The sequence below is a fragment of the Euleptes europaea genome, chromosome 9, assembly GCF_029931775.1.
Source record: "Euleptes europaea isolate rEulEur1 chromosome 9, rEulEur1.hap1, whole genome shotgun sequence".
Taxonomy (NCBI): domain Eukaryota; kingdom Metazoa; phylum Chordata; class Lepidosauria; order Squamata; family Sphaerodactylidae; genus Euleptes; species Euleptes europaea.
Window position 1 is genome coordinate 10,460,933 of NC_079320.1, and position 23,256 is coordinate 10,484,188.

Genomic DNA, 23,256 nt, shown 5'->3' on the forward strand with positions numbered 1-23,256 from the left:
GGAAACCCCCCAGCCAGAATGATCATGGGATCTACATGGACAAAAGTTATATGGGACCAGAACAGGAGTAATGGATGGAAATTGTGCAGGATTGAGTGGGAAAACACTGGCTAGAGCCACCCACGTTTCATAAAGGCTGGCGGTCTCCCTCCAGCCTTCACCGCAAGGTTCTCCATAATCTATAAATGTGAAATTTAGTAATGAGTACTTCAAGTCTCCCCAATAACTTAAACAAACATCATCCAGCCAACCCAAACATTTTCAGCACCATTCAAGACTTAATCTTGGTACACACACAACGAAAACTCAGTGACATTTTTCCAGAAGCAAAATATTGCAAGTGGCAAATTGGTGGGAATGCAATTTCCTCACAGCCATAATTCTACTATGGGCCAAACAAGAAGTTCCTGGCAGTTGTAATAAAACCCCTTGATAGACCCCACCTAACTTTTTGCTTAAAAGCGGAACACGGAAGGGCAGTTCTCAGTACAGAAGCCGAAAGGGGACTCACAGCCATTTTCCCATCACTCACGTTTCCTCAGCTGAGCTTCACAGCTGTTTCTACTACATCTGTAACATTCAGACATGTGTTTGACTGGCTTCTGAAACTCCACAGGTGGAAAATATCTGGAGGGAAGTTGCAGCAGGACATGATCGATGATATTTTGGGTCCCCCTCCTTCCCACTACTCCCCTGTTGAAAATCCCTTCTTTTCATTTCTAAATGTATTAACCACCTATGCTGTTATTGTACTCCTTTTATACCTGTAATCAAAAGGAAAAGGAAAAAGTTTGTGTGCATATGTGTGTGTGTGTGTGTATATATATATATATATATATATGTATATGTATATATGTATATGTATCTCTCTCTCTCCCTCCCCGGCATCTCCAGTGAAAGAGCTCTGCCTGCGACCCTGTAGAGCTGCTGCCGGTCTGAGTAGACAATACTGCTTCAGTATAAGGCAGCTGCAAAGTCACCAGTTCAAATGTCGGCTCTGCTGTGAACTTATGAGGGGGGCTATAGGCCCAGCCCTATAACAGTAAGCCAATAATGCTGACACCACCTTTATTAGTCTGTTGCAAAGACTAATGTAGAACAGGCATATTTGTCTCAGATACCTGCTCAAAGATTACCAAGAGAATACATGCATCATTTTGTAAACTCTAAATTATAGGGGTTTTTTAACTTCAGGAACAAAACAATACAACAGTATGCAATTGTTTCACTGTAAGTTGGTTTTTAGGGTGTATCCTTAATTTCCAGTCACTTCTATTGTAGGCCATTGATGGATATGCTATCTTTCCCTTCTGAAGTCCTTCACAGGGATTCGTTCTTGGCTTACATCATATTGCTTAACAAGGTTCCCTTTTTCTAAATTACAGACAATCGTAGTGAGTGACCAGGACAGGAAGCCACAAATGAAGCCAGAAGGAACTGATTCAAATCACCGCATCATCCCCTTTGCCTTTATTTGTGTTTCTTTTAATTATATTTACTCAGTACTGCAGCCTGAAATGTCTTTGCTTTTCTTGAAAGCGATGAGTGTCAACAACTGATCTGGATTTTTGGGATGAAGAGCAAGAAATATAAATTTGCCTTAAGATAGAACACCAGCTGATACATACATACACATTAACCCCTTGCTGTGCATTTTTCTAAAGTATCTCCACTGATGTCATTCCCAGTATCTTGATCATTTGGTGTTTAGGCATGAAAAAGAGCAGATGTGTATTTTCAGTCTTAAAACAGCAAGCTTCCAGTGACCCTAATTGTAGATTAGCAAACTATCCTCACAGCTACCCTGTACAGTAGGTTAGGTTGATGGGGCCCAGTTCCAGACATCCAATGAATGCTATGGCTGAGTGGGGATTACAATCCAGGTCTGAGCTCAACATTCTAGCGTGGTGTAGTGGTTAAGAGCGGTTGTTTGGAGCAGTGGACTCTGGAGAACTAGGTCTGATTCCCCACTCCTCCCCATGAGTGGCGGATGCTAATCTGCTGGACTGGATTTGTTTCCCCACTCCTCCACATGAAGCCAGCTGGGTGACCTTGGGCTAGTCACAGCTCTCTCAGCTCCACCTACCTCACAGGGTGTCTGCTGTGGGAAGGGGAAGGGAATGTGATTATGGTAGTTGGCATATAAAAACCAACTCTTCAGGTACTTTCATACATGCCAAATAATGCACTTTCAATGCACTTTAATGAAAGCCTTCGACAACACTTTAATGATAGTTCAGAAGTGGATTTTGCCATTTCACACAATAAAATCCGGCTTCAAGAGTGCAGTGAAAGTGGATTGAAAGTGCATTATTCAGCATGTGTGAAAGTGCCCTTCATCTTCTTCTACTGTGCCCACTGGCACCTCTTATGTCCTAAACACTGAGTCCATTCTTTCATTTGCTTGAGCCTGATCTTCAAATCATAAACGGCTGCCTCCGGTTTATTGTCAAGTCTTAAGAATATGGTTCAGGTAGGTAGCCAGGTTGGTTTGCAGTCAAAGATCAGGATTCGAATCCAGTAGCACCTTAAAGACCAACAGAGATCTATGAAGTAGAAAAGAGCAAGAGTCCAGCAGCACCTTAAAGACTAACAAAAATATTTTCTGGCAGGGTATGAGCTTTCGTGAGCCACAGCAAACTTCTTCAGATACAGCTAGAATGTGAATCCGTCTTTAAGTAGAGAGTGAATTCAGACAAGCATTAGTATATAAATGTTAACAGTATGTAAATGTGAATAGCAGGCGTGATGGGATTAGGTGTGTCACACTGGTTAAGGTACAAAGTCATCTTGGAAGCAGAGGAAAAAACCATCTCAGCAGCATCCCCACACCGGAACGCCCAAGTTAACTACAGCTAGAAAGAACCAAAACAAACCGTTCACAATGTTTCCCAATCTTTTTATTTCATTTTCCCCCTCCCAACGTTACAAAAGATTGTAGGATTTTTTTAAAATTTATTTAATAAACCGGCTCCTCTGCAGTTCATATACAATCACAGGCGTGTTTGTTTGTTTTTAAACTCCATTTTATACAAACATCTCAAAAAATATTTGGGAGTGAAGTATGGTAGGAAATATTGCTCACATTGCTAATTTAACATGCACGTATGGAGAGGAGGAAGTTGTTAGTGCAAACCTCCAGAGCAGGAAAGAAAAATAAATGCCTCCGAATGAAGATACAGTAGATGACTGAGCTTTAATCCACGAGATTTTCTTCTGGGCAAACCCCGATGAAAAGAACAAGGGCTGCTAATGCTTGCTCATTTTAATGGAGCTTGCACAGGAGACTGTTCCTGTGGGTTGGGCCCAAGCAAACAAACAAAAAAGGTTAATGTCCGCAAAATTAAGTTTTTCATGCTATTCTACTTTCCAGTACTATATTGTAATTGCTTTGTCAATTTATATTTATATACATACACACATGGCCACGTATGCAATACTTCTGAGGTATATAAAAAAGAGATACCTGCACCAAGATGGGAAGAAAAAATCATCTTTAAAAGGTGAAAATTTGACCGTGCTTTACAAGCTATTTACACCGATGGTGGAACTACACATTTATTAGAAGGACGGGGGATGGCTGCCAAAAATGGCAGCCCTGCAGTTAAGTTCTCCTTCCACTCTTTCATCTAGAATAAAATTTGTCTCAGGTCTTGATATCGTTATGTCAAGACTTTCCCTATCCCCGCAAGAGGCATCCCATAGTGAGGGGATGGGGTGGGTGGGGGAGAAAGCACCCCACAAAGGCATCATGACATCAGACAAGTTCTATTTAATAATGGAGAAATGGAAAGGGAAACCTGACACGGGGCTGCTGACATTAAGCGGCAGTCCTGTTGCCTTTATATACCATCGTTTCATTATGAATTTCCACACCAATGCAACAAGTTCCAGCGGAGGAAGACAGACCCCTCCTCCAGCCGCAGGCACTTTTGAACGGGAACTGTGACCTCCACTGAAGAAACTGTTGCAGGGTATCCCCACCCCCCCACCCCTAATAAAGAGGGAGTATTTCTTACTACCACCTGATTAAATTTCCTTTGTCGTTTTACACATAGCTAGCAAATGGGGGAAGAAAAAGAATGGCTTTATGAAATACGTTTTACACCACAGACAATTGGTGCTGAAATTATTTTAAAACTAATTTAAACCGTTTCGCTTTTTCCTTTTTTTAAGTGTTATGAATGAGACAAATATAGGCTTTAAAAAAATTTCATTCACATAATGGAAAAAAATTCTCTCGTTTATTAAAAATATCACATTTTTTGAGACTAGAAACAGTAAAGTGCATGAAAAAGTTTAAAATATAAGCTCAAGGTCTCTTAATATAGCAGCAAAGAAGCAGAATACAGGAAAAACTTTACAGACACAACCTTGGGTGTACTGTGCCTTTTCTTTTGCTGTTTGAAGTGCAAAGCAGAGGGCTTTCTCTACTAAAGGGCTCCGAGCTCAGCAGCCTCCATCCATCTGAGTGCGAGGTCTGCGAAACCCCACCCCAGCCCCACTGGAACAAATGAGAGGTGGTGCTGATGGCAGCCTTCGGCAGTTTGCAGTCACAGCCTCCCCAAAAAACAAAAAAAAGGCGGCATTATGGTTTTCTGCTCTCTCTCTCTCTCTCTCTCTCTCTCTCTCGAGGCACAACGCTTTTGAAATGGCCACCTGGAGCATGAAAAATAGAAAATAAAAGATTTCCAATGCATCCTAAAGAGAAATTAGTAGTTGGGAATGAACCAGCAGCTTTAAAAAATAATAATTCAAAAATCAACCTCGATAGAAAACAGAAACAAAATTTTAAAAGATCGTTAAAACCATGAGATGGTTTATTTGGCGACTAGGGTCAGGAAAAGGAAATCTGAGGAATGATTATGGCTACAGCTTACTCATTTGCATGTTGGGGGGGGAATGCACCTAGGAAAACCACTTCTCTGAATGGAGTCTGAAGCCAAATGGTTTCCAGCAACTGTCTCTTTCCTTAAAGTGGGGGAAGAAAAGGGAGGCACTGAGATTTAAAAGTAAAAAGGAACCTGTGGATTGTGAACTCCAACCACGCAAATAACTCTGGCCACTGATTGTAAGTACAGCATTCTGGCACCCACCCCCCACTGTTGACAATTAAAACTTCTCTCCTTTTCTCTCCTACTATGCGGCTTCTTTCCCTTTGATGATCTATCAGAGTCCATTTTTTCTTCTGCTAGGCTCTCAGAAAGCAGTCCAATTCCTTAAAATAAAAATAATGCAAACTCCCCCCCCCCTCAGAGTTTTTACAGGCGAGATTGCTACCACGGTGTTCTCTGGGTGAGATACGGTTGCAATCCAGTAGCTAAGCCCCACCAAGCTAGACAAAGCTTTCCCCTCCTCGATTGTCAGCTGCTGCAACCTCTACAATGAACAAAGTGAGTGAGCAACATACGCAGTTCACGACATCAGAGATTCACAGGTACGGAAACTCTGCTGCTCTGCGCAAGCGCCATTTATTTCAACGGGGAAAACGAAATGGGTGCAAACAGAATGGAGTTTCCACGGAGCAGCAGACACCGGGAAATCGGCCCTGTACAAAACCTGCAGGCAAATGCTCTGTAGGAGCAGCACATTTCCCCCTTCCCCATGGCAGAGCACGGCTTTGGTCTAATGTCACTTTTGGCTTCCTAAATTAATCTGACATTTTGGTGGTGAGGGGTTAGTGGGCTGTATTGATTTTAGTCGGTTATTAAGTGCTCCAATGACAGCATTTCTTATTATAAACCTTTCCCAGAAAGACCCATACATCAACTGTATTAAACTATCTCTGGATGTTTTGTTTTTTTTAAAGCAAAATAAAAAGGGTAGTTTGGGAGAGAGAGGGATGACTTGTTTTTGCTAGGGTTGGGTGGGGGTTGAAGGAGCATTAGCTGTGGATGTATATGCATCTGCAAATCTTCCCGGCTGATTTGTCCACTTTATAAAGGCAGCTTCTCAATGAAACAAATAAAGCCTGCCAGTTTAAAATATATAAGATATAGATATATAGACAGAGAGATCTCTTAAAAACAAAAACCCGGAAAAGGGAATGAACAACAACTTTGGTTCCAGCCCTAGTGCCAAATGGTACCAATATGCACCCCCAAAAATGTGCAAAAAAAGTCGTATCATCAAAACACATAATGAAAGGAGCTCGAAGCAGCAGCTTTTTAAAAAAATATTTGCCATACTTCACTCCTACATACTTTGATTTACAACTGTACAGGTCCATAAAACAGAACGAACGGGTCCCGGCCCTCCAAAGGTGGGGGGGGGGGCTCCACTACCTCCTGGTAGGCAAGTGGATGCCGTTGATTGGAGGCAGGAAGGGAGGGTGGAGCTCAAGCTGCGTCAACAGTGAGAAGTGGTCGGAAGGGATGTGGGGGTGCGGGCACCCGCTGATGTTGTTCTCCACCAGCCACTGAGGGTCCAGCGGCCCCAGGACGCCGAGCACGTTCATGTGAGTATTGGAATAAAAAATGTAGTCGATCACACCCTAGAGAAAGGAAAGACAGGGACCGGTTTAAGATAAAAAGCAAGGCAGCAAATTGGTCCACCAAAAACCATAGGGTTAGACAGTCCTGGAATCTGAAGAGGTCTTTAAGGCCATCTAGTCTAACTCCAGCATGGTGTAGTGGTTAAGAGCGGTGGTTTTGAGTAGTGGAATCTGACCTGGAGAACCAGGTTTGATTCCCCACTCCTCCACATGAGCGGCAGAGACTAATCTGGTGAACTGGATTTGTTTCCCCACTCCTACACATGAAGCCAGCTGGGTGACCTTGGGCTAGTCAGTTCTCTTAGCCCCACCTATCTTAAAGGGTGCCTGCTGTGGGGAGGGGAAGGCGATTGTAAGCCAGTTTGATTCTTCCTTAAGTGGTAGAGAAAGTCAGCATATAAAAACCAACTCTTCTTCTCCCTACAGAATATTTATCTTATTTTTTATTTATATCCCACCTGCATTTGTACCTCTTGTAGAAACACAGCAAGAAGCAGATGGCCCTGAGGTCCCATCTACCCTCGCAGTTACTTATAAAAGGGGAAGTGTATGTGGTTTGTTTATGCCTGAGACGGTTTTTTTTTTGGGGTACCATTTTCCACTTCTATAACCCTACTAAATTGTTTATTAGAGGTCTATATAGTCCAAAACTTTATTTCAGCTAAACAGGCAGATTGGGACCGCCTCCTCCAAACCGGTAACTTACTTTGAAATCAAAGGTGTAATTTGTATAAGGCATCAAGTTGTTTTCATAGGCGCTCTTGAGCTGGAAGGCATGCGTGATCCTCCCTTCCGAAGCCCCGTTCTTCCCGTTACCACTGAAGTTCATGAGACACTCGTTGTACCGCAGCTCCTTGAAGTCTTTGTGGTTGTCAGCTACTATTCCGTTGCTTAAATATTCCACCACACCTGTTGTTTTTTTAAAGAAGAAAAGGCCAATCAATGGGCGAGGTCCCAAGTTCAATCTACAGCATTCCCTAGGTAAAGCATCTCAGCGAACAGGGGCTTGGGAAACACCTTGGCTTGGGATCATGCAGAACTACTCGAAGGCAGAAAATACAGAGAAAGACAGACCAATGGTCCAGCTCTTTATAATGCAGTTCCGTTTGTTTATTGTGAGCCAGTCCAGACTGTGTGCACACGTTTAGGTGAAGAGAAACTCAAGTTTTCTCAGACATTTTAAACAGCATGCTGCAGCAATTTAACAAAGCAAGGAAAAACTGGGGGGGTAAAGGGGGGAAGCAGTTTTCATTTTAAAAAATGGCTGAGCCCCGGGACACCAACAGTTTGAAAGGGGTCTAAGTTCAGAGAATCAGACTAGGCAACAAGTAGAATGATATGCAACTGTTGAGATGGACAATGTTAAATTTCTCCCTATGTGTTACGCACCCTGTTCCCAAGAAATCATCTAAATTTGACATCTATGGAACCATACATAATCACCAAATATGCAAGAGTATTTCAGTTTTACTCATATCTCCATCTCCACAGGAAACAGATATCAGAAAAAAACCATTGTTGAATAGGGGTTAACATTTCAGACTTGGATCGACGGGACTCAGGTTGAATGGTTTTATTTGCATTTAGGCATAGGCCATTACAAACATGATCAAGGATACCACAGATACATAATAAAGAAAATATGGGGTTAATAAAATTCTGGAATAAATATAATAAAACTATGCTAAAATATATATAATAAAACGATGCTAAAATCAATGCATTCAGAGAAATAACTAAAATTTGTGGTGGTGTCCCAATCGGCCAATGGGACCTAGGAACCATTAAAATCAACCCGAAGGTTCAGCTCTCTTAGCAACCATATCGGACCTTATTTTCATTGCCGCCAGAGCATACAGGGAAGTCCTATAAGAAACAAACCCATCAGTGTCTTTTAACAAAAATACTAATTTCTCAGCACTAGGAGAAGAGGGACGCAGGTTCAAAACCCTGTTCTGCCATGGAAACACACTGGGTCACTCACACATTTCTCAGCCTAACCTACACTTCACTGCACTCTTTCAGAAGAGAAAAGCTGCTGAGATAATTTATCCTAATTTCTCCAAGGGCTTAGTTAGTTCCCTAACAGATCTCAAGAAATACAATCTTAATCTCAAGACCAGCACTGCAAACCTGTGATTCTCTCTGCACTTCTAGAATCCTTTTCTGGACAGCGTAGCATCCAACTCTGTCCAAAACTTGTGCCAAAGAAGCCCATTTTACTGACAACAAGGAATTCTAGTCATCCTGCAAGAAATTCCCCTTTCAGATAGAAGAACATAGTTGCCACAAATTCATTAACTATGAAAAAGTAGGTGTTCTGATCTATACTTGTGCAACCCTAAGGAGAAAAACTCAGTACACAGCCACTAATATCACTTTAAGTGTAGTTTTTTTCAAAATATTTTCTTTATCTTGCACTTAGCTTATCATAAACACGTGTACAACAACAAAGTTATAAGTTCTGAATATACTCCAGATTTACCTTGATTAGTTATATTATGCAGTGAAGCTTCACGGTAAATCTGGAGTATATTCAGAACTTATAACTGTGTTGTTGTACACGTGTTTATGATAAGCTAAGTGCAAGATAAAGAAAATATTTTGAAAAAACTACACTTAAAGTGATATTAGTGGCTGTGTACTGAGTTTTTCTCCTTAGGGTTGCACAAATTCATTAACAGCTGCTCCATCATCTACAGAAACAGCTGAAGCGGGGTGTGTGTGTGTGTGTGTGTGCTTCATAAGAACATAAGAAAGGCCATGCTGGCTCAGACCAAGGCCCATCAAGTCCAGCAGTCTGTTCACACAGTGGCCAACCAGGGGCCTCTAGGAAGCCCACAAACTAGACGACTGCAGCAGCACCATCCTGCCTGTGTCCTACAGCACCTAATAGAATAGGCATGCTCCTCTGATCCTGGAGAGAATAGGTATGCATCATGACTAGCATCCATTTTGACTAGTTGCCATGAATACCCCTCTCCTCCATGAACACATCCACTTCCTTAAGGTGCTCTTACCCCTTCTAACCTCCCTGCTGACAAATTTATTATAATTAATTGCCGTCAAGGTATAACCAATTCAAGGCAACCCCACATGGGGTTACCAGGGCAAGAAACATTCAGAAGTGATCTGCTGATGCCTTCCTCTGCGTAGCAGCCCTGGTGACCCTTGGTGGTCTCCCATCCAAGTACTAACCAGGGCTGACCCTACTTAGCTTCCAAACCCTGACCAGATCAAGCTAGTCAAGGCTATTCAAGCTGCTCCAATGTACACAGTCAAAATTATTAAAAGGTCACACGCTATCTTGAACTTTCCTTTGTAACGTAAACCACATAAAGAGAACATTTCCCACTATCTAAAACCTTGGTGGGAAGAACATCCAAAAAGATTTTATTTCTAACAAAGAAAATCAGCGCACCAAATTTAAAGTCAAAGCACCCATTACCTGAATCAGGCAGCGAGTTCAGATCTGCACACAGCACCAGAGGGATGGAGCTCAAGTCTGCTGACGGGCTCCCAGGCCTGCCGGAGGCCTTCTCAAGGATACTTTTCAATTCAGAGACAAACATCATGGTCTGGACAAGTTTTACATCTGAGTATTCAGGGTCCCAATGCATATGGGCGTTTGCTATAATAAGCAGCTGGTTGTCCACTGTATGGAGCGGCTTCATACCTGAAGGGCAAAAGGTGCAACTGTTGAAATCCCGAAGTTAACTCGTCTCCCCGCCAGACACAGAAACATCAGAAAGACAAATTAACCCTTCCTGGATAGGCATCGCCAGCCCTCACAGCCTGTTTGGGGCCGCATGGCAGCACAGTTTGTATGAACCAGCACCTTCATGAGCCTGGAGTCACATCCCTGGGACAGATCCAATGTCCACAGCAGTGGTGGTTTGAAGCTGAAATTACAGGAAGTGGACAACCTACAGACATGCCGTTTCATAAAAATGCCATCGCTATATGACCTTAGAGACAGCTTGCCATTTTAGTGATGGCATGCATGCTTCCAGAGGAGATAATATGATTACTATGGTGCACGCCCTGATAACATCCAGATTAGATTACTGCAAAGTGCTCTGTGTAGGGGTGCCCTTGAAGATTGTCTGGAAGCTACAGCCAGAATGTTGACTGGAGTGGGTCGCAGGGATCACATCTCTCCAGGTTTGCTCCAGCTACATTTGCTCCCGATTTGCTTTCAGGCTCAATTCAAGGTGCTGGTATTGACTATTAAGGCCCTATAGGGCTTGCGCAAACACACCTTGCTTTCTCCCATATGAACCTACCCCATCCACTGCAGTCATCTTTGGAAGCCTTGCTCCGGGGGGCCCTGCCATCTGAAACTAGATGGGTGGCAACCTGAGAAAGGGCCTTCTTGTTTGTGGGTGCTGAAACTTTGGAACCCCCCTTCCCCAGGAAGATTTGTCTGTCTCCCTCTGTCACTGTCTTCCACCACTGGGTGAAGCCTTTTGTTTTATTTGGCATTCCCCCCAGTAAAATTCTTATATTGCTCTCCTTCCCGATCGCATTGTGTTTGAACATCTATGTTTTTACTGCACTGTAAAATATTTTAGGAGCCTGGTGGCGCAGAGTGGTAGCTGCAGTACTGCAGTCCAAGCTCTGCTCACGACCCGAGTTCGATCCCAACGGAAGTTGGTTTCAGGTAGCCGGCTCAAGGTTGACTCAGCCTTCCATCTTTCCGAGGTCGGTAAAATGAATACCCAGCTTGCTGGGGGTAAAGGGAAGATGACTGGGGAAGGCAGTGGCAAACCACCCCATAAACAAAGTCTGCCTAGGAAACGTCGGGATGAGACGTCACCCCATGGGTCAGGAATGACCAGGCGCTTGCACAGGGGTGTATGGAAGTAACAGGTATATGACTTTAAGAACGTTACTTGCTAGAGGGTGATTAAGTGTTTAACCTTGATTGGTGGGGGAGGTTTTTTAAGGCACTTGTCTCGGCTTGGAAAAAACCTTTTTTCTTTCTCTTTCGACAGTCTTTACTAGTCTCTGGAATTATTTTATTTTGCTTGTTTTGAATGGAGAACGTTGCTTTTATCTTCTTGAAAATAAACCTTGTTTTATAAAATTAATGAGAGAAGCCGTGCATGTTGTGGTGCGACTTTCCCGGGGGAGAACCAAAGGCCGATGAAATAAGGTTTGGACAAAGAAGAGCCTTCAACCTTGTAGTCAGACGAACTGTACCTTGCCCAGGGGGAGTTTGGAAGGGCTGTTATCAGCATTCCAAACCCGGACAAGAAGTTGCTGGCTCATACATGGTGGCAGCGAAGGAGACCCTGGATGTGTACGTACCGCAGCAGCTGTGAGTAGCTCTGAGGATTAACAAGCAAAGCAAGTTTGTTTTTTGTTTTTACTTGTCTTCCTAGTAAAGTTAACATGAGTTTGGGTCAAGGGGGTTCGCTATCTGGCAGCCCGTCTGACCAAGTGATTTATAAAACAGAGACTATTGGGCTGTCTAGCTGTATTAAAGAATTTTTTCCTGAATCACCCTTGAAGCCACAATTCAGCATTGAAGATGATATGCAGGGCCTAGGAATGAGTATGTTGGACTATAGAAAATTGCCAAGTGTTTCCCAGAGACGGGAGCTGTATTTGGAAACAGACCCATGTTTATGGCAGAGTGCAACACGAAATAAAATAAAGGAAGATTACGTGGGCACCTCACTTAAACAACTACAGTCTTCAGATAGTGCACAGCCAGCAGGTAATGGAGTTAACCCAATGTCATCTGCAGTCCCTCAGGGCCCACATTCTCCAGCAGTGCCACCAGCAGCACCAATGGATCAGCTATGTACTTTGCTAGCTCAGTTGCTTGGGCAAAATGGACAACAGATGAATATGCTCCAGACCCATCTCATCCAGAACCAGGATGATAGATGGTCCCATCTAAAGTTCCCAGAGCTGAGGTCAGGTGAAGATATTTCAGCTTTTTTTGCCCTGTTTGAAGTAACAGCAAAAGACTATGGTCTCCCTGAGAGAGAGTATATGGGAGTACTTAGGCGCTGTGTGCATGGAGAAGTTGCTGAGTTGTTAGCTCAACTAGCCCCAGATCAAGCAAGAGATTACCAGTATTTTAGGAATTTGGCCCTCCAGCAATTTGGGCTCTCTACAGAACAACTGAGAAGACGCTTTTGTGCTGCCAACCTGAGACCAGAAGAGTCTTACAGTGCATTTGTGAGCAGAGTTCACAGAATGTGTGTAAGGTGGGCAGAAAGTGCACAGGCACACACATTTCAAGATCTGCTGGAGTTGATAGTACGAGAACAAATTTTTCAAGCCATTCCTCAAGAGCATGCAGTTTTAGCTCGGGTCCAGAGACCTATGAATACACAAATACTTGCAGAGGTGTTAGATGAAGTTGCTGCTGCAAGTCAACCTTTACAGTCCAAGCGCTTTGGGTTTATTAGGTCTGAGAGGGATTGGCCACCCCTGCCCCCACGACAGACAAGAACTAAAGAGTACCAGCAAAGACCATCAGCTCCAATTCCCAGACAACGCTTTTTAGCACAAGCAGAGGCTTTGGGTCAGGAACAGAAGGAACACATCAGCCTTATGCCAACAGTGGGAGTTTGTTATCACTGTAAGCAAGGGGGACATATTCGAGCTCGATGCCCTTTATTGGTGAAAAAGGGTGCTTCGCAGCAACCAAGGATCCATCGAATTGCAAGTCAGCCACTGACACAACTGGCAAATCAAGACCAACATCAAGAAAAGCAAAGGGAGACAGAACATCAAGAGAGTCTTGCAACAGCCCCCTTAGGAGAAGCACTTCAAACCCAGATGATATGTAAGCAAAGACCTGGGGGAAGTAGTGACTGGCCTGCTAGAGAAGTGCAATTAGGAAGAGAACAGCAAAACCAGTCCCAGGGTACAGTCCAACTATCAGAAGATAGAATTGAGGTGAACCGCATTGATTTGTCTACTGTCCCTAAAAAACCCATTTCATGCTATATCAGCCAAGAACAAGCTGAATGGTGCTCTAAAAAGAGAACAGTCTATGTAGAGGTACAAGAGAAGGCTCTCCTTAGAGCAACTTGGGACAGTGGAGCTGATATGTCATCTATTTGTGAAACCACATTTCATGATTTAGGGCTAAAACCAGATGGGAAGGTAGAAATTCGAACTTATGATGCCCAGCCTAAAGAGCAGCTTGTTACTTATGCTAAGGTCACGGTAGGGGACTGGACTGATGATATTCCATTGCTGGTTCATCAAGGAGATGATCCTGCCTTTTTGCTAGGGATGGATGTCCATTTTAAAATGTTAAAAGCAGGGGAATGCATTAGGCAGTTCCCAGTGGTTACTAGAAGCAAGGCTAGGGTTGTTGAGATGCAAGGTCCAAGTCAGAATGAGGAGAGCCCGCTACTATATACTCAGCAGGAGAAGGCAGGAGAACAGGGAGTGAGGGAGCAAGCTTTACAGCAGTTAGATCAAAGTGACCAGTCTCCGTTTGAGACTGAAAGCATGGCTCAATCTGCGGAATTTGATTCACAAGTCTTTAGGAATTTGCTAAAGACATCTTTAGATCTACAACAATGTCGTGAAACTGCTGAGAAAGTTAATTTGCCACTGGATAAACCTGGAGACAGTAAGATATTTTGGCACAATGATCTTCTTTATAGAGAGTTTATACCTAAAAGGAATAGATCATTGTTACAGTCACAAAAGCAATTAATAGTTCCTGAGCCCTTTAGAAGAGAAGTCTTAAGACTTGCCCATGACCTACCATTGTCTGGGCATTTTGGATTTAAGAGGACTCTTGCTAAGGTCACTTCAGCATTCTATTGGCCTGGAATAAGCAAGGATACTAAAGAGTATGTAAATTCATGTGAAACATGCCAAAAGGTAGGATACTCCTCCGACCATATAAAGACGCCGTTGGGAAAGATCCCGATCGTACAAGTGCCATTTTCAGAAATACAGATTGATGTCCAAGGACCTTTTCCCCCTACTAGATCAGGGAAGAAGTTCATTCTTGTTATTATAGATCGGGCAACCTGCTTCCCTGCAGCTATTCCTTTAAGGGTTGTTACTGCAACGAGTGTTGCCAGGACGTTGTTAGAATTCTTTGCCAACTTTGGTTTTCCAAGGGTCATCATTAGTGATAGATCATCTGTGTTTGTAAGTAATCTAATGCAGAAGCTTTATGAGTTGGCAGGAGTGACTCAACAGCTTAGTGCAGTTTATCACCCACAATCTCATGGACAGATAGAAAAGTGGGGAGGGACCTTGACACTTATGCTAAAAGCCTTTTGCCTAGAACATCATGGCAACTGGGATGAGGCGGTTCCATTTCTGGTTAGTGCATATCGGGATGCAGTGCACCCATCTCTTGGGGGCTATACACCCAATGAATTGGTGTTTGGAAGGAAGTTACCTGGTGTTTTGGAACTACTGAAAGCGAGTTGGGAAGGAGTTTGGGTCCCTGAAGCATCACAGTCTGTGGCAGAGTACTTTAATAAATTACAACAGACCCTACAAAAAACACGCCAGATTGCCCATCAAACTCTCACAGAGGCTAGAGAGAAACAAAAGGTATATTTTGATAAAACAGCTAAGCCTAGGGCTCTGCAAGTAGGAGACTGGGCTCTGCTTTTAAGCCCTGAAAGTGTGGGGAAGTTAGAACTACATTGGACTGGACCTTTTAAGGTTGTGCGGGACTGTGGAAATGGAAATTATGAGATTACAGATCCCGAGAGGGGTCTCCTCTTTGTACATATTAATCGTTTGAAAAAGTTTGTCACCCGTCAGATTCAGCAAATGTCAATTGACGTTTGGCCAGAGGAGGACTTCGATGTTCCAGACTTGCTTTCAGAGGCTGAAATGCCGACTGGAGTGTATGAGATTCCTGTTAGTGATGCTTTATCACATCAGCAGCATAAACAAGTAGTGGATCTGTTGAAATTTTAAAGAACTGTTTACTAACCGCCCGGGGAGAACTGATTTAGTTGTTCATGATATAGATACAGGAGACCATCTGCCTGTTAGATCTAATCCTTATCTTGTGCGTGGGCCTATGAGGGAAGTAATTAAGTCAGAAATTGAAAAAATGTTGCAAATGGGGGTGATAGAGCCATGTACCTCTGAATGGTCTAGTAACCTAGTTGTTGTCACCAAAAAGAAGTTAAATGAAGATGATCCAACTCAATATCGTCTTTGTGTGGACTTTAGAAAGTTGAATAAGTTAACTAAAGTGGATCAATATCCTTCACCCTATATTGAAGAGGTGATAGAGAGATTGGCAGGTGCAAAATACATCACTACCTTTGATCTTACCTCTGGATACTGGCAGGTACCACTCACAGAGAGAGCTAAGGAGAGAACATCGTTCTCCAGTTTCATGGGACAGTATTGTTTTAAGGTACTTCCATTTGGTATAAACTCAGCTAGTAAGGTTTTTCAGAGGCTAATGGATAAAATACTTCTTGGACTGAGCTATGCAGTGGCATATCAAGATGATATTGCAGTGATCAGTTCAAGCTGGCAAGAACATCTGCAACACTTGAGAACTGTGCTTCACAGAATTCAACATGCTGGCCTGACCATTAAGCCATCTAAATGCCAAGTTGCTAATTCTTCTGTTGTGTATTTGGGTCATCAGATTGGGGGTGGGAGAATTTCACCTCAAGCCATAAAGGTGGATGCAATTGTTAACTGGCCTATTCCTGGGACGAAAAAACAAATTTTGAGTTTTTTAGGAGCCTGTGGATTTTATAGGAGGTTTATTCCTAATTTTAGTGGTCTGGCATCAGTTTTAACTGATTTGTGTAAGAAAAATGTTCCTGTCAAAGTGCCATGGTCATCGGAGTGTCAGAGGGCCTTTGAGCTTCTTAAAGAAAAACTTGCTCAGGCCCCAATTCTTAAGCCACCTGATTATACTAAACCTTTCCTTGTCAGGACTGACGCAAGTCGAACTGGCATAGGAGCCGTTCTGATGCAAAAGGACGCAGATGGTTGTCTACACCCTGTGGTATATTTGAGCCGCAAACTGCTTCCTAGGGAGAAGAAGTACAGTGTTATAGAGCAAGAGGCTTTGGGGGTGGTCTGGGGATTGAATAAGTTAAAAACCTATCTAAGAGGGACACATTTCTACCTTGAGACAGACCATAGCCCGATAACATTTATTCATAGGATGAAAGAGACAAACTCTAGAATTCTGAGATGGGCTTTGTCCCTGCAAGATCTATCTTTTGAAGTTACTCATATTAGAGGGCAAGATAATATTTTGGCAGATTCTCTGTCGAGGTGTTATATTGATTCATAAGAAGTTTATTCATACTGTTATTTTGTGATGAATTTTTGTGAATTGTATCTTTGTATTCAATCCCGCAGGATCAACATTGATGCAACCCTGTTACTTCACATTTCAGAAGTTATGATTACAGAAAGCTCCTTAAATGTTTTACAGCTGTTGTTTTATCGCAGGAAAGTAGATACCTGGTAGATATCTGCTTTCTGCGTGGGGGGGTGTATGGAAGTAACAGGTATATGACTTTAAGAACGTTACTTGCTAGAGGGTGATTAAGTGTTTAACCTTGATTGGTGGGGGAGGTTTTTTAAGGCACTTGTCTCGGCTTGGAAAAAATCTTTTTTCTTTCTCTTTCGACAGTCTTTACTAGTCTCTGGAATTATTTTCTTTTGCTTGTTTTGAATGGAGAACGTTGCTTTTATCTTCTTGAAAATAAACCTTGTTTTATAAAATTAACGAGAGAAGCCGTGCATGTTGTGGTGCGACTTTCCCGGGGGAGAACCAAAGGCCGATGAAATAAGGTTTGGACAAAGAAGAGCCTTCAACCTTGTAGTCAGACGAACTGTACCTTGCCCAGGGGGAGTTTGGAAGGGCTGTTATCAGCATTCCAAACCCGGACAAGAAGTTGCTGGCTCATACAAGGGGACTTTACCTTTTAACATATTTTACGTATACGTTTTAAATGCTGTTTTTGGGTGGGTCATACATTTTACTCGTGTAAACCATTAAAGGAAGAGCCCCATGGCGCAGAGTGACTTGACACCTACCAACTCCAAACAGTTCTTTGTGCACCTCTAACACCACGGCGACACCAATATTGTCCTTCGTCATCACTCTGTTCAACATAGCTTCTGATCCTTCCGAGTTGGCCATCGCCACTTGGTTGAACTCGACCGTGTGCTTCTGCACCAATGTGAACCTGAAACACAGACACCACTGTTTTTCCTTCAGCCGTTTATGCAGGGGGTATTTACTTTGCAGTCCCTGCTGGACTGCTTCAAGGCTTTTTTTGCATTGTTCATGATTTTACCAACCTTCAGACATGACTTTGCTCTAGCCTCTCCCTCTTGCCTGCTTCGAGGCAAGAGCGATGCAAATTCCCCCTAATTTCATGCATTTTGGCTTCTCCCTCCCACGTGTCTGTCCCTCCCATCCAACCCCTTCACTCAAAGCAAAGCAGGAAAGAGGGAGTTAAACCTTCATGAAATGTGCAGGAAGACACTGAAGAGAGGCTGCAGAGGTTGGAAGGCAGCTCCTGGGCTGGCAGGGAGCTCTTGAAGAAAGGTGGGGAGGAATACCCAGCAAAAGCACAAGCAGTCCCTTTAAGAGCTGACCCGCCCCCTCCAAGTAAAGTGCAACAAGGCTGCATTTTCAGGGGGAGGGACTCAGAAGCTCTGTGATTCACTGGGGATGCCTAATTAATCACAAGGTACTCCTGGAATTGGGGGGGGGGGATCCCTCATGCATATGATGTTTGAAAATTCGGAGCAGGAAACTGTGCAGCAAACCAAACAAATTTCCTTTGAACAAATGACCTTTGTCTCTTTGCTCCAATCGGTGCAGCCCTTCTATTTTGCAATTGTCAGTGCAGAAAAATTTAAAATCGTTGCAGTTTACAGAAGGGGGAAGTAAAAGTGACAAGCGATATAATGCCAATAATATAAAAATTACAGCTTTTCTGTTAATTCTGGGTGTTTCTCTCGTATTTTATACATACTTACATATACCCACGCCCTGACTGGATAGCCCAGGCTTGCCTGATCTTGTCAGATCTTAGAAGCTAAGCAGGGTCGCCCCTGGCAAGTATTAGGATGAGAGACCTCCAAGGAATACCAGGGGAGTGGCGTGGAGGCAGGCAATGGCAAACCACCTCTGAACATCTCTTGTCTTAAAAACTCCACCAGGGGTCGCCATCAGTCAGACGTGACTTGGTGCAAAACAGATGTGGATTTATGAGGTATCTAAAATTCCCCCTTTTCTTTCATGCTTCAATTCTAGGCAATCAGTGGCATCCTCTTACTTTTCTGTTTTGAAGAATATTGCACAACCGTCCACATGCTTCCGCTCCTGTTCGGACATGATTTTGGCACGTGACTTTGGAGAAAAAAATCCATCATACCCACGCTCTTTTAATGCTGGCAGAAAGAGGGTGAAGTATTGCTCGGTTTCTACTTCCTAGAAATAAACACAACACGGCATTGGAGGAAACTGTGCCGGGAAAGCAAGACGGTCTTTCATCTCTGCCCGTTTCTGGGAGGAGGCACGGCACACGCTTCTCCCTGCGTGGCCTGGGCCTTCTCAAGTTTCTCATGGGAAGGAGCAACGTTGTCACTGAACAGTTTAATGAAGGGTCCATTATAAGCCCTAACTAAAAAGTTTTCAAACTGCTTCCAGGATGAGGGAACAACTCTCTCTTGCAAGTGAAGCATTCATACCACAGGAGCTCAAGTACATCTTCCACTAATTTCACATCTTGCCACGCTTAAAAACAGAAGGGTGCCTAGGTGTAGTGCCATATTTTAAATGTGATGCTCTGGTTGGCATATCAGCCTAGGATCTGAGAGACGATATATAACTAGGAACCCTACGTTCTCCTACAAATGGACCATGAGCTTGTTTGGAGGTTCTAGCAGGGGAGCACAGCTATCGTATATCCTTGACCCAAGGACGGTACACTCCTCCTATCTGGGATGGTCGTCCTCTTCCACCGAGTGTGCAGCTTCGGGAGGGACACACATGGAGCGGGGAGGGAGGGGACACCCGCCTAGCCAGCCAGATCAGCCGAATCAACCCTGGCGATCAATGGGGAGACAGATGTTGCAGCCAGATAATCCTCACATCTTGGCCTGGTGGCCAAGAAAATTAGGGCGAAGCAAATCACGATAGGTGATAAAGCTGGACAGAGCTGAATGGGCATATTTTAATTTCTTAATTTCCGTATTCTTTTAATAATTCTGGTTTTGTAAATTTTAATTTGTTATAGTTTTAGATTGTAACGGCCTATGGCCTTATACAATTAACTTGATCTGATTTATCTAGGAACCTCACTAGGTGATTTCAGGAAAGTCTCTCTCTTTCAGCCTAACCGACCTCACAGGGTTGTTGTGAGGGCAAAATGGTACAGGAAAAGACCATATATGCCATTCCAAGTTCCTTAGAGGAAGGGGTAGAGATAAAGCTGCAACAGGCAGACAGAAAGGATTACTCCTGCTATTTCTCAACGGGAAATTGAGAGTGTGACATTTTGACACCGTTACCTGAAGGCTAATGATATCTGCATCCCAGTTAACAATTTCTTCCATGATTCCCTTTTTCCTGTACTCCCAGTTTAACGCCCAGGACGGGCAGTAGCCATAGAGCTGTCGGGTGGCATATTTATCACACAACACGTTGTAACACATGACGGTAAACGAAGCTGGAAGGAAAAAGAGAGCAAACATCCAGTGGCTGAAAAAGGCAAGATACTGTACACTTTTCAATTGTAGCATCCCTGCCCACCTCTGCCAAAATGCTTGTGCCAAGGAGCTCTCTCAGTGTGAACAAGAAACAACAAATTAAGATCAGATCCAAGGCACAAGCTAGAAGAATTATATAAAATACCTAATCCCACCATGGCTTATGAAGCGTCCAGCAGGAGAAAAATACATGCAAAACGTAAGAGCGTTTCTTCCTATTTCTGTCCCAGGCAGCTGCTCAGCTACACCAGCACAAATAAAGTTGGCAGTGGGTATTTTTTTGCCAGCTGGTAGAAGTATTTGGACATTACAAAGGGCTGACCAAGACTTGAAGAACACGGATTTCTGACTTCTAAAAAGTCTCCCATTTCCAGCCTCATTTATTTTTTTGCACATTTTAATCCCACCCCCTTCTTCACAGAACATACTTTTTTTTTCTCCCTCCCTGATTTTATCCTCACAACAACTCTGGCAGGCTAAGAAATCAACTGGCCTGGGGCGCTCAGCAAGCTTAATTTTCAAGCTCCTCTCTGCAACTAAAGCAAAAGCCAAGAAGAGCCTTCTGGAAGCACGGAAATAGTGCTACGTATCAAGCTCAACGTACAGCGTTAATGGAAAGAAGGACTGCGCGTTTTACCTGAGGGCAGAATTTGGTCTCGTTCTTTTAATGTAATCCATGGCCTTGGAGGCAGCTGCTCGGGATGAACTGAAACACGAGAAGAAAACAAACATGACCAACGGCGAGAAATTACATCAGCATCTCTGAAATGAACGACCCAGTGGTCGGATTCCATATCGAGCTACGGAAACCAGGAAACGAATAACCGAGCGGCAAGCGTGGGGTGGAAGGGATACCAGATAATGCTGAACCGGAGTACTTTTTAGACTTTCAGGAGGACCCTATACAGTAAGAAGGGCTCAACTCTTAATGGCAGAGATTCCCCAAGGGAATATTTAGCCCCTCCTCCCAACGGTACCCCAAGTGCACTCCTTTACTTTCTTCCACATCAGCAAACAGTGAGTGCACAGACAAACTGCATCCCTTCCGAGCATCCTTGTAATATGAAGATCACCTGCAGTGTTTCACTATGTGAATACTTGTTATGAATTTTTAAAAAAAAATTATTAGCTGCCTTTCTCTCTTAACCAGAGCTCAAGGCGGCTTGCAAACACACATAAAACATAAAAAAAACACATTAAAGCATAAAACCAAAATTTTAAATCACTACTCAGCTACTAAACTTAACCAAATGCAGTCCTGAATAAAAAAACTGTCTTCATCTGGCTCCTAAAGATCAAAATATTTTGTGGTTTTTTTGTTTCTGTGTTTTAACGTAGGGCTTTATGTGTACATTACTGTAGCTTAAATGGAGACCTCTAGAGTCAGAAAGGGAGGGCCTGTGGCTCAGTGGTAGAGCATCTGCTTTGCATGCAGAAGGCCCCAGGCTCAATCCCTGGCAGCTGCAGTTAAAGGGACTCAGCAAGTAGGTGATGTGAAAGACCTCTGCCCAAGACTGTGGAGGGCCGCTGCTGGTCGGAGTAGACAATGAGTAGACTTTGATGGACCTAGGGTCTGATTCAGGATAAGGCAGCTTCATGTGTTCAAAGAGAGGGGGCTGGATGGGTGATTGAAGTGTGTTATGAGTGGATAGTAGCTGTATCTGTGGGGTGGAGTTGACTGGTTTTAGGAGAGAGCTTGTTCAGTGTGTAAGTGAAGAGGAGTGAGATGAGTGGGTGAAAAGACTGAGTGAGGTGCTGTGAAAGAAGAAAGAGTTGGTTTTTATACCCCGCTTTTCTCTACCTTTAAGGAGTCTCAAAGCGGCTTATAATCACTTTCCCTTCCCCTCCCCACAACAGACACTTGTGAGGTAGGTGGAAGTGAGAGAGGTCCGAGAAAACTGTAATTAGCCCAAGGTCACCCAGTTGGTTTCACGTGGAGGAGAAAGGAATTGAACCCAGTTCTCCATATTAGAATCTGCCACTGATAATCACTACACCACCCTGGCTCAAATCTGTGTCCTTTGTGGAAGTTATTAGCCTAAGTGGAAAATGAGGAAATAAGCCTTTGTGTGTCACCTCAGAACACCAGAGGGGTTCCTTTACAGGTGTTACATGTAAGGGGTCTCAGAAAGACACTAAACATTACATCACCCTTCCATTTCCATCCCACCTGTCAGAATAAATGTCATTACCTGCTAGATTGTCAAGCATATAGTTCAATAGTTTCCGAGTCCCATCTGGGTCCTGGTACAGGCTGAGAATATCTTGTGATAAAGGATTGCCTGAAATCCAACAAAGCAACATTTTTTATGGGCAGCATCAGCTTTAGGCCTCATGGTTCCAAGTAAAGCTGCAGAAACCACAGCAGGATACTCTCACTTTTAAACTGGAGGGAGGATTGCATTTCTCTCCTCTTTTTAAATAAAAACATTCAGAGGTCTAGAACAAGATAACATAGCCAATGATTTTTTCCATCCCTAGGGAAGAAGGCAAACGTCACTGGTCTTATACACTTCACAATTACTAACCAGTGAACCCATTTATGCATGTCCCAAGTTTTTATACAAAGCTCAACAATTCGACATGAGCTATCGTCAGATCACCTCAGGAAGGAGTTCATCCTCAGTACGACTTTGATTAAGTAAAATAATTAAGACTTGGTGCCCTCATCTGAATGCCTTCCTGCTCTTGCTTTCAGCCACCATTCCCTTACCGAGACACCATTCCATCCTCAACATGAGCATCTGCTTGGCATGCAGAGGGTCCCCGGTTCAATCCCCGGCATCTCCAGTTAAAGGGACTAGGCAAGTAGGTGATGTGAAAGACCTCTGCCTGAGACCCTGGAGAGCCACTGCCGGTCTGAGTAGAAAATACTGACTTTGATGGACCAAGGGTCTGATTCAGTATAAGGCAGCTTCATGTGTTCATGTGTCCTTAATACAGCCCACTGGAGACACTGGGCCAAGTAAGAACTACAGTGTGGCGTGGGATAGATCACAATGGGTAGTCTGTCTGTAGCAGGAGAAAAGAGCAGGAGT

General features: G+C 43.5%; 1 protein-coding gene across 1 annotated transcript in view; it reads right to left on the reverse strand.

Moving 5' to 3' along the window:
• Positions 1–6,253: 6,253 nt before the first annotated feature.
• The window catches only part of CNOT6L (CCR4-NOT transcription complex subunit 6 like), a 47,067-nt gene continuing 30,064 nt past the window's right edge, over positions 6,254–23,256 (reverse strand). The window contains exons 5-12 of the mRNA XM_056855255.1: positions 22,411–22,500; positions 20,856–20,924; positions 20,021–20,178; positions 18,784–18,938; positions 17,531–17,682; positions 9,942–10,169; positions 7,200–7,402; positions 6,254–6,493 (exon numbers count right to left, since the gene is read on the reverse strand). Of these exons, the coding sequence (XP_056711233.1) occupies positions 6,281–6,493; positions 7,200–7,402; positions 9,942–10,169; positions 17,531–17,682; positions 18,784–18,938; positions 20,021–20,178; positions 20,856–20,924; positions 22,411–22,500 (1,268 nt within the window). The 3' untranslated portion in view covers positions 6,254–6,280. The remainder of the gene's footprint in view (positions 6,494–7,199; positions 7,403–9,941; positions 10,170–17,530; positions 17,683–18,783; positions 18,939–20,020; positions 20,179–20,855; positions 20,925–22,410; positions 22,501–23,256) is intronic.